Raw genomic sequence first — 16,561 nt, 5'->3', positions numbered from 1 at the left:
CATAAAGATCGTTTTGAGAGTACGCCGCAGGTCATTGAGATTTCATCTCCATGGAGGCTGAAGGCAATGGCCACTGAGGAAAAGAGCCGGATGGCGTTTCGTTTATTTCCTAGATCCGAATAGACTGTCGTTAAAAAAGCGCCACCAATAATAAGGTGAAAATATTATACCTTAAGACAGATTTATCTGCATGCTCACCCTAGATTTTTTAAACTAAACGAAGAACTTATTGATATTGAAAATCTATTACGGTTTTCTACTAAATTTCAGTATTTTCTATTCAGTATTATTTCGTAAAAATCATCACAGATGTGTAAAAAGTTCACGTATAGTCACGAATGACGAAGTCGCTAATCAGAATCATTATCGAACACTCGCATCAGTTTCTTCTTACAAATTGTTCATTTAGGTCTTTTCCTATTACGCTTCCGTTTCTCACGTGAGTAGGAAGGTGTAAACAATTGTAGGCTACTTCAAATAAAAGTTCCTAAATTTTCAGAATCTCCGAAATGTTACAGTTAGATAGGAATAGACCTACAGTTAATTCAATAAAATATTTTTAGACTTCAATTAGGCTACATTAGAGACTAACAGCGTAGCGAAAGACTTCAGGTCTAAGGTTTACAAGTAGAAATAGCGCCGATTTAAAACTATTATCAGAAAAAATAAAAGTTTCGATTTATTTATTTATTTATTTATTAGTTTAATGTTAATTTATTTTATGTCAAGGCGCAATATGTCAAATGTGCCATAAGTAGGTACGTAACCAAGTTGGTTACTTGAGAAAAATTGAACGAAAAAATCTTTATCAAGGCAAAGGTACAGACAGTACTCTTAATTCTCTTAAGACCAATATTAGTTGAAAGAAGTAAAACAGATATAGTCTTATTAATAATAATAATAATAATAATAATAATAATAATAATAATAATAATAATAATAATAATAATAATTCGTACTAGAAACATTTCAAAAGTTCTGTTTAGGAGAACTTCGAGAAAACCGACAAGACTTATTCATTTATAATAATGTCATCGGATTTACGCCGCGCTAACTACTTTTACAGTTTTTGGAGACTTTTTTTATGGGACAATTTGCCAGGAAGGCTCTTCTTTTTCGAACAACTATTTATCACTGGATAGGGCTGTTGACAGCCATACAGGAATAATGAACAGAAAGCCACTTAGTAACACGTCACAAGGGGTCGCTGTAAACACAATATTGAGGTGGTGTATCCTCGAGAACCCGCACCTGGTGTGAAAGAAACGTCCTATTACGCATTGACAAAATAATATCTTATATTCGAAGCGAGGAATGTAAACGAGATTAGTCTTATCATTGAGAAGTAAAGCGCTCAGCTAGGAAATATCTTATTCCTTAGCTAATAACGTTTGAGAAAGGAAACTGACGGGGTGTAGCATTTTGACAATACTCATGTTCATAATTGAATAGGAATCCTATTATTTCAGACTTACAATACGGGGGTTAAGAAACAAAACATCGTAGGCCTATCTCACAATGCCCTTCCTAGCCATTATTTTCCTTAAGGCCGGTCACACCTCCCAGTCATATCAGTTATGGATATGAAGTCCGTAATACAATTTTCATTGTGTTCGTTTTCCTATGCTGATGTGTAAAGGAAAATTAATCTTAAATATACTGCATTATACTGTAGGATTGCGTAAATACTTCATGCTTACATTCCCACAATACGTTGCGGTTAAGATTAATTTTCCTTTACATGAATGCGTAGGAAAATGAACACAACGAAAATTGTTCTGATGGACTGCATATCCATAACTTATGTGGTTGGGAGGTGTGATCAGTCTTAAGGAAAATAATGGCTAGGAAGAGCATTGTTAGATACGACGATTTGTTTCTTAACCCCCGATATTAACCTTAATTGATGGAAAGCTACACTGATTCTAAAACTGAGAGGTATTTGACTTAATAACGCGCTTATAGACAAACTTTGTTACTTTGTAACGTGAGTAAAGAACTGAAATTGATTTATAACTGAGTAAATCATATTCACTGTGTCATATTAAATTAACCATAAATTACTTAACAAGAAAAGTAGTGTCATATAAACCTATATTGTACGATTTGGATACTCCAATCACAGTATCTTTCCCCGTTGAACATAAAGAAAACTCCGTCTGAATAATGATAGTCCGACTCTTGTAACCATGACATTCTCAAAATATCGCTTGGATGTACTGTAATGTGTTCCAGTCAAATTTCATCCTGATAGATAATAATGCATAATCAATATCATACGTACAATACTGACATAAATAATGGCTACCATTACTGAAATGAGTTACTTAAGCCTAATGATAAGTCTGTAGTGGATGAGTGGTAGAATGTCGTCTTCCGAATTCCAAGACCGTGGATTCAAACTTAATGACCATGCTTTCGATTTTGCGTCACAATAACTACTTTTACGGTTTTTGCAGACGCCGATATGCCTGAATGTTTTCTCGTAGGAATTCGTTTAGCCTACTAGTCAATAAGTTTGCCGACACGAGGTGCCGTATTTGAGCACCTTCAAATACCACCGAACTGAAGTCGCCAACTTGAGATCAGATGGTCAGCCCTCTACCCTCTGAGCTACCCAGCCCGGCGGATTCAAATTTACAAGGGTAGTCAGATTTACTGGAGCAAAAACCCATTCGGCACTCCACCTCGTACGGAGTCAGCATGCAGGAGATCTCTAATGACACATTGCATGTTTACCCGACAAAACTAATCAAAACTCATCAGTAGATCGCCTAATACAGTACTGATTTCTCTGCCGTATCCTAGAGTGCAATGTCACGTTAAAATTGACAAGCAGGTAGCCTAAACGGCGACAAATCCTAATACTTTAGGCTAGATAGTAGCCGACTCCATTCAATTATTATTATTATTATTATTATTATTATTATTATTATTATTATTATTATTATTATTATTATTATTAGTCTATTATTATTATTATTATTATTATCATTCACCTGGCGTCCAAAAATCTTTTCACAAGGAAGTACTTTACCTTTCGTGAGAGATCATGTTCACCGGATAGATTAGGTCGATATTTATGTACTAAAGTTATATAAGTATGATAATTACCGCTTACAGTATTAACCACGGAAAAGACTAAATTTAAAGGCGCATCATCAGAAATTTTATAACAATGAAATGGAAATGATTCTATGAACCCCCAAATTAAAAGATTTCCTTTTTACTATTTGTTTTACGTCACGTCGACACACAGAGCTTGGACTGAGAAGAATGCAATCGTAGCCTTAATTAAGTTGTGAAAATGTGAAACCACGGAAAACCATCATCAAGGCTGTCGACAGTGGGATTCAAATCCACTATCTCCCAGATTCATGCTCAAAGCTGCAAGGCTCACACCGAGAATCCAGAGTACTGAAAATTTTCGCTTATCCTGATTTCAGGCGATTTTAAAATATGAACAGCTACTTATCTAATCTATCAAGTAAACATTACATTTCTTTAAGAACGCTCATCTTTATAATAAGGACGCAATATCCCAAGCATTTTAATGTCTTTTAAACCATGCATTAACAGCAGCCACTCAACGTTACGTCAACTGATATTTCAGAGAGTAATTACCCAAATTAACAAATACTTTGGTCGTTTGGAATAATAACGAAACAAAATACGATCCGCAAATCTAATAAATCAACGCTAAGGTGATGACAAAGTAATTTGCTAATTTCCGGCTGAAATTTGTAGCATCGCTCCGGAATCAGTGGACATTTCTGGAAGTAATGTTAAATACGTCTCTGTTTTCCGTATATTTTCTCCGAGGTTGTAATTTTGGTCGCCAGCACCGTATACTTTTTTATAAGTATGAAAACTGCCTGATAACCTCTATTTTTCCCGTGTATATAGATTTTTGGCGTTTGATCGCTGACAATAGTCCAAAGCATGCACGTACTGGAGTCCAGTGGTAGAAGAAAAAAGGCGGAGGGAAGACTACAAATAAGAGCCGGTGAATATAGCTCTAGACCGAGAAGCAACGACTCATCTTCAATAAGAACGGTAATAGAAAGTCTAAGTGCAGTAATGGAGGAAGCGTTTATTGTATTTTACCAGGAATACATGAAGTTATTGTGCCACTGTTTGCACACCATTAGCAAGGACTATCATGCTCATGGCTGTGAAATGATGCTGTATTTAATTTAGGGCGAGGTACAGCTGTCAAAAGCTTTAGTAGGTAAATTATGTACGAATCCTAATGTTCACAGAATTAAGGAGAATTATTGGTGGGAGAAGAAATGGCAATCATTTGATGAATGTATTCCGCCAAATATATCCAGTTACTGTTACGTATAAGACAGTTCCTGTGAGTTCTGCCGTCAGAAATAAGTAGAATGTCATGAAAATAAACTCTGAATATACGAAATGTTAATCACATTTCGCAAAAGGTACAATAGTAACAGGATGAGTTCGATACAGTTGACTCAAACTCACGTCGAAATATCTCCAGTACCAGTCATCAAAATTGATTAACATCCCAGTAAAATATGGCTTGGTTATACATTAATAACTTGAACGAAAAATGTCTATCTATCTACATCAACAGAATGACAAATCGTTCAACTCTTTCCCCAGTTCAGATCAGGCAATTGCGCTACGATTGTTTGAAACGCATTTCTTATTTTAAGAAATGTTACTTACTGCACTGAACTATATCTATTTAAAGTGTGTTGTGTCTTATGTGTAACATGTATGTTAGTAATTATGTCCAAACTACATTCAGTATAATGTTGATTTATTGATTCTTAAAATCACAACTAACTAAAAAATAACCGCACCTGTGAACTAGAGAAAAAATTAGCACTAATACAATACATCGAAAATTTACAAATCCGGCTACAATTCTCGATACGGTTCTGTTTCGTTCTACAAGTTTCTTTAAATGAACAGTTAATTACATTACGCATTTACAGGATGTTATGGTATTTTCCGCTGGAATATGTAAATAGTTCACTATCGAGACAAGTTGGAGGTTAAAAATCATTTCACCTAAAAAAATGGATAGTTTATGAATATATGCTCTTGAGGATTATTTCAATCCCTTAAGTTATACCATTCATTTAGATAAACCCCAACTTGAAATAAACGTACTTAGAGCCATAAATGTTAGGCAAAACTAATAACGTACTATGACTAAAATCCTTAGCAAAATCATTAACCTTTAGTTTGATATAAATATTAGCTTTTGTCATACAATCCGAATAATGAACAAGAGAGTTTATACTTTATCGCAGTCCAAAGTACGTCGAGCGAAATGCTGTCAGTACCAATTCGGAAAATATACCATACTGTCAAACTACTCTAGTTAAAATTTACCCTCTCTAAGCCTCCATACGCCGTTTATGTTATTCATGTTCCATACTAATTAGTCCTGACAGCCCATTATATTACATTCCACTGGAGGCCACGTGAATACCGTACTAAGAATTGCACGTCAAATTTTCGGTATCAAGAAGGCCGCGAGTTAGAAAACTATTTGTTTCAACACTTGAATGCGTAGATAACTTCTAAACAACCAAATCCATTATTTTCTGCTGTGTTAAGTTTGTCTTAGATTTTAACTTGATAGAGAGTTTCATTTGTTTACTTTCACGATAACATCACACGTTCTTACTATGATTTTGCTTTATTAGAGTATTCAAATCTTTTGACTGCGGTTGAAGATATTTCTCTCAAATTGCGAAGTATTCTGATAATTAAAGGACGACAATTTTCTAATATTTACTCAGTTTGATACTATTTCACAAATATAATTTTTTTCGCAAATAAGCTACATTTTTTTCTGGGTTTCATACCTAGTTCACCGAAGAAACTACGGTATACTTTCTGTCAACAGATCAATCTTGCATTATGAACGGCCAAACGTTATAATATTCCAAGATGATGTTTAATGTTATTATTATTATTATTATTATTATTATTATTATTATTATTATTATTATTATTATTATTATTATTATTATTATTATTATATTTTCTCTCCCGGAAATATGTTAACTAACTAATAGACGTGAACAGTTTAGATAAGATTATTTTAAATTCCATTGCAGTATATGCAATTTATGTGAAATTCTAGTAACAAAAGCACTTCACTGCTCATCGTCATACAGCGAATGATTTCACGAACAGTTCTTTGAAATAAACAGAATCTTCAAATACAATTAACCAATAAACACACTCAAAATAAACTGTCCAACCATAAAAATTACTTAAATGTGTACTCCAGTTTGGCGAAATTTCCGTCGATTTCTACCGAAAATGAGTTTGTTTATCAGAATGATGTAGGCTACAGTGTTTCATTTTGTGTTGTTTCGAGAGTATAATACTTCTCTAGCAGAAACTCATCAACCTGAGTCGATGATATTTTTCGAAGAGAGAAGGAATTGCCACTTGTCCCTTGAGAAAGTATTTTATTGATGAAATTAATATATTGATATGTTAGGTCTATATCAGTAATAATAAATAATATTACGAGCATTCTACTCACCGTCTTTAGGGGGTGAAGGACATTGCGGCGCGTAGGAACCCAGGTGGTAGCCAGTATATGTGTTCTGATGCATCGGTGGGAAGGGGTAAGGACCCAGTGCCGTCCGTGGACTTCCGAATCCTGCCGGATCGACCCCCGTATGATGGTGCGATGGGGGTCCACCGCCAGGTTGAGGTCCTCCCTGGTTGAAGTGGTGCGCCGCGGGGTGGTGGTGGTGTTGAGAATAGGCTGCCGCCGCCGCTGCCGCCCTGATGGGGTTATACGCCACCCCATGCTGTTGAAGTTCTATAAACGCAGATTTGTTAACCGATGAATTTGTGACAGATGTCGTACCGGAACTAGATGACGTTGTAATATCTTGATGCGACGTTGGGGTTGGTGGAACCGAACCTATTCCACCGCCCCCGCCACCACCACCACTATTACCACCGTTACCACCTCCTAGATGGTGGTGGTGATTATGGTGGTGAGAGGGTTGTGCTTCAAGACCATCGGAGGCGGACATACTCCCCGTGGGTGTGGGAGTATTGGAACCGCCACCGCCACCACCGCCGCCTCCAGATCCGCCACCTCCGGGGGCAGTATTGCCCGAACCGAAGGGGCTACCTAAGTCCGTGAAATTCAGCGTTGTGGTGGAGGGATGACTAACTGGAACAATCGTCAACGCTGACTTCCAGTAGTTAGAAGGGTTGTGTGGGTTGAAGCCAAACCCGGCCGTTGTAATACCGTGATCCAGGGTGATCAAATCGCCGAGCACCAAAGCCACTGTGGCACGTGTTGAAGGAAAGAACTGCCCTTATTGTTCGTAGGAAACTACGTTACCGCACTGTTTCTATCTTCTTGAATTCCACAATATCACACAAAGTTAAGCATTGGATGGATCACAATGCTATCTAATAACTGCAAACTTTTTCACTTTCACACTCATGTCGAAAATTCAGTTTCAAATGTCGTAGAAATTCCTCAAAATGCTAATCCAAGTTTAGTGAGGTACGCAAAATTGTTAGAAAATCCACGAAGAATTCACTTAAAATTCACTAAATATATACTTCATTAGTTCACGGAATGTTATAACTGCCAGATATTGACGGAACATCACAGCCGCTATTATCTCCACCGCCGCACAAAACTTCTGTATAATCCAGTCACGAGGTGAACAACTGTTTGTAACATATGTTATTTAATTGTATTATCAGTCACTAATATTTATTGAAAATAGAAAGCAATATTTTCAATGACCATCATATTCAGTCACTGATGGAAGGAGAGAATGAAAAGTTTTGAGAAAAATAAATAAATCAGTTGTTCATATCAAAGTTAATTATGGTTGACGGTGAGTGACTTTATAAGCATTTCAGAATATAAACAAACAAGTAATTTGGAGATAATGATTGCCGAGACCACAGACGGCCGTAATAGCTCTAATTATTCTGTGGAGGCTAAATGAGAGAGTATTAGAGACGGCGATAGCCAATTACACATGAGCAGGGGAGACAAACAAAACACTCTCACCTTCAATTATTGAAAGAAAAAAAGAGATGGACGATGATGTGTACGATTTAGACGTGGAATCCACTCAAGAATGAGTAACTATTTTGATTGTTAACAATCGTTCCGTAATCTCACTTCGTTTTTTTATCATTACTTTTTCTCCCTCTCTCTCTAACTCAGTGTTATTCTTCCGCTTAAAACAATTGGCGCACGATAAAAAAAGTAACACTTAACACACATTGGAGATTCACACACGGTAAATTGTACACTGTTATCAATGAACACTTTGGTCAAAGAATGTCGTTTTATATCCGTTGTTTTTGCTGTACGTGGTGAGTCTCCTGCTGGGATGTCCTCTGCTGCCTGATGATCAACAGAACAGAACGCACTTTACGTACAGTACAACCCACTCCCAGCCTATTCCTCTTGCTACTAGCCTAACTGTAGCGGGCTCCTCGCAGACGGCGCCACCGTCCAGCGAAGGAGGAGCCTCTGACGTCACAGGGAGGAGCTCCGCCTTAGTGGGATGACGTTACGGAACTGGATTGGTGGCTCGCATTACCGCTGATTGGTTACTCGTGGATTGGAAGTGTAACGCCTACTTATTTCTTTTGGGAAGAGATAATAAAAAAACTTGTAAAGGCAAGGGAATATATACAAAGAGAGGGAGGAGGGAAAATGAAAATAAGAAAAAAATGTCCATCAGAAATAAGCTGTGTTACCCTTGGAGGCACGGCCCCTTATAGACAGACTGGCTTCGAAGGCGGGAACTCAATGATGTAGCAGACCTTCGGCTAGATCGAATCGAGTACACGTCCACCCGTCGGAGAAATGCTGTTTTGTTGTTTTGAAGATCAGGCTTTCTGAAGCGATACTTACCTCTACCGATGTACTAAGATGATTCGTTATTATTTCATCTATTATAAACTTATAAAATATTGTATTAGAACCGTGTGGATTGAACTTCTGATATTTAAAAAAAAAATAGGCTTCTTGTATCGACCGAGGTGTTTTAATGTATATTTCTGAATTACAACATGTAAGTTTTTATGATGATTTCTTGTTTATTTATAATTACAATATGTGTAGTTCAAAAATCTGAGAGTTGACATATTCCAGGTAATATTCTTAACACAAATCTTTAGTTTTTTTTACAGAGTTCATCATCGCTACTATTGTCCTTCTGATAAGGCATAAAGTGCAACCATGCCTAATATTCCTTCAAATCTATAAATGTAATATAGAGGAAGGAAAGAAATCGGATACGGAGTGTATATTAGGTAACGTTTGCCCTTTGTTATAACATTTAATACAAAAGTATTGTAATAAACTCCACAGACTGCTAAGTGAGGCTTAATAGGCCTATGCAGAATTTCGCCAGCAAGTAACAGCAATCTGTCAGCTGTTAAATAGACCTGTTACTTATTGCTTACTAAATTCATTTGACGAGATTAATCGATAGTTCCATTAGTGAAAATATAGTTAGGCAATATTTCAAAAGGGATGACATATAGGATAATATAATTGGCGATTTGAACATATTTCTGAAATGGATGAGAAAGGTAAGATAATAGTCTAGCTGTTTTCATACTTCTGCATCTCGTTCTGGGTTCGAGTAATTGACTGGTTCTAAGTGCCCAAATAAGGGTTGCAGTAATATTTCGCACAATACTGCAACATCTATTTAGAACAGTGGTTCCCCACTGACGCTCCCTTTGTAAGCTCTGCGATGCCGCCAGCACCTCTTTTGTACAGTTATTGCAAATACATTTTCTCAGAAGCTCGTATATTTGAGAATAATGCAGTCTAATGAGAAGGTTTCTAAACTCGCAACAGGACTCAACAGTACAGTAAATAATTTTAACAAAAACTAGAATGTGTGGCTGAAACAAGAATGTCAAATGATATAAATAATCACCTATGTCAACGAAGTGCCATATAGGTTTATCAAGCTGCTGCTTCAGAGAAGAGATTAAAAATAAGCAAGTATCTATGCACTAAATTAATTAATTAGTCCCACTCTTTAAGCCTTTAAGAACCGATTCTGTGTTTTGAGTCCATAGACACTCGGAGAAAAAGCTGGAAGAGATTACCGGTAGGTTGAGAGAACGGACAGAAGTAGGATACGAAAGCGAACTCTACATTATCTACCAACTGGGGAAAGCTTCAAAGCCGTATGTATAATTTATTTATTTATCAGGTCTCATGTTTGCTATTTTATTCTGAGTAAGTTGTCAGTGTCCCCCTTGTAAATTTCTTTTAACGCCCCCTTGTAAATCTCTGGTATTTATCTGAATTTTCGCTTCGGTTAAGCTTATGATTTATTTATGAAAGAGGTCATATTTTCACACGTCACCAAATAAGTTACGTAACTGGGAACTTCATGATCATGACTATTCTGTAGTGATAAACAAATCATATTGTGAAAAGAATATTAATTACACCGTTTTTCAAGGGAACAAATCACTAACGGAAACCCTTTCTACCGTCCGAATACGATCATCATAAGCAACGGACTCCCGATCATTAGTGCGTAGCCAATTAGTTTAAAGACAAATTTTAATTATCAATTCTAGTTTGCTAAATTTTTCTTCGAAGAAATTTCTTCCTATCGCGGATCTACTTGCATTCTCCTCCAAATTAGCACATATTTAAATTAAATTCCCATCAACCAGATTTAAAAAGCAATTAAGATGTTTATTTCTAATTTGTTCAATGACAAAATGCAAGTTATTTCATTCATAAATTATACCACTGACTGCATGAATTCATTTTAAAATGAGGGAATTAGACCTATAGCTGAAGAGCATCATCGGTGAATTCTCACCAAGTTGGCCGTGGTTCGGATCTCTGTCATTACATGTGGGGTTTTACTGTGAAATATTGCAAGCCTTAGGTTCGGATTCAACGTACAATTTGTGATCATGATCACAATATGAACAGTCACGTACAATTGTAAACTTTATTTTTATTTTCATAATATAGCCTAAACACAGAACTCCGACCAGAGTGGCCGCGTGTGTTACCGCCGTACGGCACTGGAGTCAAGCTCTGAATTCGGGAGACGGGTGGGTTCGAACACCACCATCGGCTCTCCTAAGATTTTTTTGTGGTTTCCCATTTTCATTTCCAGGAAAATGCCGGGACAGTTTCTATTCATAGGCGACAGGCGATACGTTCCACTTCGTTACCCAATTTCGTTCACCATCATTCATTTTATCTTCGTTAGATCCTCAACTGTGGTTGGCGCCAGGAAGGGCAGCCGGCCGTAAAACGATGCCATATAAATTCCTATCATCTTATCCCCGACCTCCTATGAAAACGGGGCTAAGGGATAGACATAGCCTACATACTACAACTCAAAACATTCCCTCGTCTTAAATTATGTCCAGAAATGTTCATTGGGGATTTGAACTGAATCAACGTTTCTAGAATTAATTTCAATTTCACTGTCATAATAGAAGAAATTGTGCCTCCATGGCTCAGGCGGCAGCACGCCAGCCTCTCACCGCTGGGTTCCGTGCTTCTAACCCCGGTCACTCCATGTCAGATTTGTGCTGAACAAAGAGGAGGTGGGACAGGTTTTCCTCCGAGCACTCCGGTTTTCCCTGTCATCTTTCATTCCAGAAACACTCTCAAGTGTCATTGTTCATTTCACATGTCCGTCATTAATTAATCATTGCCCCAGGGGAGTGCTTTGGCAGCAGGCACAATTCCTATCCTTGCCGCTAGATGGGGGCTCATTCCATTCCTGACCCGGTCGAATGACCGGAAACAGGCTATGGGTTTTCAATAGGTAGAAGACATTAAGAATGCATAAAGTGTATTTCAAGACTAATATTAATACTATGCTGCTTATTTCCAACCTTTAGAAATTATTTATGAAACTTCTATGTCTCACTTCAGAAGTGCTCTCTCACATTTTACTCCTATTTTATTGAGGTATTTCTATCTCTACACAACATTAAAAAGAGGTTGGTAGAATCGGATATCTTCCAGAATCGATTAGGGCTTACTATGTATTTGAGAATATTATTAAGAATCGAAACTTGCATTTGAGTCCGCGTCTGTTGTGTAGTGGTTAGTGTGATTAGCTGCCCACCCCGGAAACCTGGGTTCGTTTCTTGGCTCTGCTACCAAATTTGAAAGGTGGTTCGAGGGCTGGAACGGGGTCCACTCAGCCTCGGGAGGTCAACCGAGTATATGGGGTTCTATTCCCTCCTCAGCCATCCTCGAAATGTCTTTTCCGTGGTATCTAGGGATGGCAGTTTTTAAAAAAATACCGATATATCGATATTTCGATATATTGAAAACTTATTTTCGATAATCGATATTTATTGCACATAATATATCGGTATATTCAAGCGATATCGATATATCGTAACCCAAGAGTAACTACAATATCATCACCAGATCTCAATGCATATATATCAATATTGGTGTATTCTGCCTGTGCACGCGACCTGGTATCACACTTCTCCTCCAGGCAAATGCCGGGATGGACCTACGTAACTTAAGGCCGCGGCCATTTTCCTTTTCTTTGTTTATCCCTTCCAATCTTCCCATACCCTCATAAGGACCCTGTTTAGCATAGCAGGTGAGACCGCCTGGGAGAGGAGCTAGTCCTCCTCCCCAGTATTATCCCCAATCCAAAGTCTCACACTCCAGGCGGTAGAGGTGGGATCCCTCGCTGAATCCAAGGGAAAAACCAACCCTGGAGGGTAAACAGATTAAGAAAGAACCTTCATTCGAAACCGAGTTCTCGAATCCTACATAACTCGAGTACAGTAACTGAAATGTAAGTGAACCCTGAACATCGGGAACAATTCAGGGTCCAGGAAGCGGTTTGATAAAGGCTTTTGTTGTTAAACTAGCCTTGGACAGTGTATATAGGCTATTATTTGACGAACGTAGGCTATAAAAGGTTTTCAATTAGGCCTACAACTATTTTACATAAATTTGATGTCACGCCACTGGTTGCTGTCAAAATGTCCGAATCTACTGTGTCTTTTCATTCATATTATGTAGGCTATATGTCATATAGACCCCTATCTATTGGGTTAATTAACATTTCATTTCACCGAGCAAGCGGCCGTGTTGTCAAAGGAACGTAGCTGTCAGCTTGCATTCGGGAGATAGTGGGTTCGAATCTTACTGTCGGGAGCCTTGAAGATCCTTTTCCGTGGTTTCCCATTTTCACTGTACCCTAATTGAGGCCACGGTCCCTTCCTTCTCGCTCCTATCCCTTATCCCATCATCCCCAAAAGATCTGTATGTATCGGTACGGCGTAAAACAAAAACTAGAATTTCCACACAAATTAATTTGCGTTCAGATACAGCCATCATTACAACTTGATATTGGTGTAAAAGTTCAATCAATTTGTATTCGAGAACTTTTCTTTTTTCCGTCTGAGAGAAGCATTCGAATACATTTTAGGTAAATACTCGTACCATGCGCATTACTCTTTTTACCCCTGTACTTACATTATGAATACAGATGTACCGGTAGTTCTGAACTAAGCCCAAAGTTGGCGCTACTATCCTCATTATTCTCGGATGTTCATAAAGATAGACCATTTTGTTTAGCCGCTAGACCTTTCGAAATTATTTAAGAAACTTTGATTTCTCACTTCAAACGTAGGTACTCTCTCGCAGTTTACTCCTATTTTACTGAGGTATTTCTATCTACAAAAATGGTTGAAATATGTATTCTCAATAAAATATTACATCATTAACCTAATTTAAAAACTAACACATTTTTCAACATTTGTGTCGGTGGATGCAGAGTGGGTCTTGGCGCATAAGTGGCCACGGCTGGTCCGTGGTCCGACAGCTCTACATTCCGACCGGCCAACCGAGCAGAGGAGGGGTGGTCATGGCTCTACGCCTCTGTATTCGGGAGATGGAGGTGGGCTGTTCCCCACCGTCCGCTGTCCTGAGAATGGTTTTCCATTCTCCTGCACTGAGGTGAATGCCGGGAAAGTTCCTGGTATCGACCACGGTCGCCAACCCTCTCACTTTTACCGCACACCTCCTTCTCCGATACAAATCTTCTGGTCTGGGAGACGGCGCCACCGTCTAGGAGGCCCGCCTCCCCCTTCAGCGGAGGAATATAAACATTTAGTAGTAGTCAAGTAGCCTCCGTGGCTCAGACGGCAGCGTTTCGGCCTCTCACCGCTGGATACCGTGGTTCAAATCCCGGTCACTCCATGTGAGATTTGCGCTGGACTAAGCGGAGGCGGGACAGGTTTTTCTCCGGGTACTCCGGTTTTCCCTGTCATCTTTCATTCCAGCAACACTCTCCATTCTCATTTCATAGCATTTATCAGTCATTAATATATCACTTTGGGAGTGGCGACCCCATCGTACTAATGGCCTATATCTGCATCCTTCATCACATCCCTGACCCGGTCAATGACTGGAAAACAGGTTGTAGGTTTTTATTTTCAGTAGTAGTCAACAGTTGACGTCAGTGGTTGCAGAGTGGGCTTCGGCTGGTCCGACGGCTCTGCACTCCGACCGACCAACCGAGCAGAGGAGGGGTGGCCGCTCTGTCATGGCTCTACGCCATTCTCCATTCTCCTGCACTAAGATGAATGCCGGGACATTCCTACAGTAGTAGAGGCTACGGCCGCCAAACACCTCACTATCTGAGCCTGTAATAATTAAGAGGGGAATTCCTCAAGGCACTATTATTGAACCTTTATGTTTTTTTTTTTTTTTTTTTTTTTTTTTCCAGAGGCATAGACCATCAAGTCCATTTTCACCCATTTTCAAATACTGACAATATTCTGTCATTAAATTTTCATACTGGCATGTGTACTCTTGATTTTCAACATAAAATAATGGCAATGGAATTTCAATATAAAGTGCATGCATCAATGATATGTATAAAGAAGTGAAATCAGAGGTAAGGCTTTTTGCGGACGATGTTAGGCTCTATAGAGTAATAAATAAGTTACAAGATTGTGAGCAACTGCAAAATGACCTCGATAATGTTGTGAGATGGACAGTAGGCAATGGCATCATGATAAACGGGGTTAAAAGTCAGGTTGTGAGTTTCACAAATAGGAAAAGTCCTCTGAGTTTTAATTACTGCATTGATGGTGTGGAGGTTCCTTTTGGGGATCATTTTAAGTATCTCGGGGTTAATATAAGGAAAGATCTTCATTGGGTTAATCACATAAATGGGATTGTAAATATAGGATACAGATCTCTGCACATGGTTATGAGGGTGTTTAGGGTTTGTGGTAAGGATGTAAAGGAGAAGGCATATAAGTCTCTGGTAAGACCCCAACTAGAATATGGTTCCAGTGTATGGGACCCTCACCAGGATTGCTTGATTCAAGAACTGGAAAAAATCCAAAGAAAAGCAACTCGATTTGTTCTGGGTGATTTCCGACAAAAGAGTAGCGTTACAAAAATGTTGCAAAATATGGACTGGGAAGAACTGGGAGAAAGGAGAAGAGCTGCTCGACTGAGTGGTATGTTCCGAGCTGTCAGCGGAGAAATGGCGTGGAATGACATTAGGAGACGAATAAGTTTGAGTGGCGTCTTTAAAAGTAGGAAAGAGCACAATATGAAGATAAAGTTGGAATACAAGAGGACAAATTGGGGCAAATATTCATTTATAGGAAGGGGAGTTAGGGACTGGAATAACTTACCAAGTTTCCTCCTGGTTCAGCGGGTTTTGAAGGCTGGATTCTATGTTATTCGTCTTGTGACGAACAAGTATAGAACAATTACTTCCATGTTCCAAGAATTTGGTGAAGAAAACTTAAGTCATGTGTGGTTCATCCATGCAACTCCATGTGACCGTTTCTGCCAATATGTTGAAAAGATACAAGAAGCGTCCAAAGCTCCCAATAAAAAAATAAAAAAAACTTGCCAAAGAAACACATCAAGCTATTATTATCACTGTCCGACTCCTTGGCTGAATGGTCAGCGTTGAGGTCTTTGGTTCAGAAGGTCCCGGGTTCGATTGCCGCCCGGGTCGGGGATTTTAATCGAGTCTGATTAATTCTCCTGGCTCAGGGAATGGGTGTTTATGTCTGTCCCAACACTCTTTTCTTCAAATACAGGCAAAACATCACACTACCAACCATGAAAGAAACATGCAATAGTAATTAAGTCCCTCCACATAAGGTTGGCGTCAGTAATGGCATCCGGCCGCAAAACAGGAGACAATCTGCATATGTGTGTTACAATTCGTGCCCGCAAATCTACGGGTGTGGGAAAACCGGTGGAAGAATATTATCTACTTTCTCTTTCATTGTTCATCTTCTACAGAATGAATTTTTTTAATGTGCTGACACAGGCCTGTCAGGAGATCCATTTAAAGCCAAGTTTAGGGCTATTAAGAATGGAAGAGGGAGCAGTGACATGACTCAAGGACTGCTCAGAATTCCGTAAAGATAATTCTAAAAGTCCGGGATTATAATTTCACCGATGGTGCTAGCGTTATGCACAAGCAAATTTCACAATTTTCTGCCTTAATATCTTCTTCCAGATTTGATTAAACAGTATCAG

General features: G+C 38.6%; 1 protein-coding gene across 1 annotated transcript in view; it reads right to left on the bottom strand.

Moving 5' to 3' along the window:
* Dll (Distal-less) overlaps nt 1–7,164 on the bottom strand; it is a 416,722-nt gene extending 409,558 nt beyond the window's left edge. The window contains exon 1 of the mRNA XM_067148661.2: nt 6,542–7,164. Coding sequence (XP_067004762.1) covers nt 6,542–7,046 — 505 coding nt within the window. The 5' untranslated portion in view covers nt 7,047–7,164. The remainder of the gene's footprint in view (nt 1–6,541) is intronic.
* Between the last annotated feature and the right edge of the window lie 9,397 nt (nt 7,165–16,561).

This window comes from Anabrus simplex, chromosome 5 (assembly GCF_040414725.1).
Source record: "Anabrus simplex isolate iqAnaSimp1 chromosome 5, ASM4041472v1, whole genome shotgun sequence".
NCBI lineage: Eukaryota > Metazoa > Arthropoda > Insecta > Orthoptera > Tettigoniidae > Anabrus > Anabrus simplex.
The sequence above is the reverse complement of the archived record's forward strand: the minus strand, read 5'-3'. Positions and strand labels throughout refer to the sequence as shown.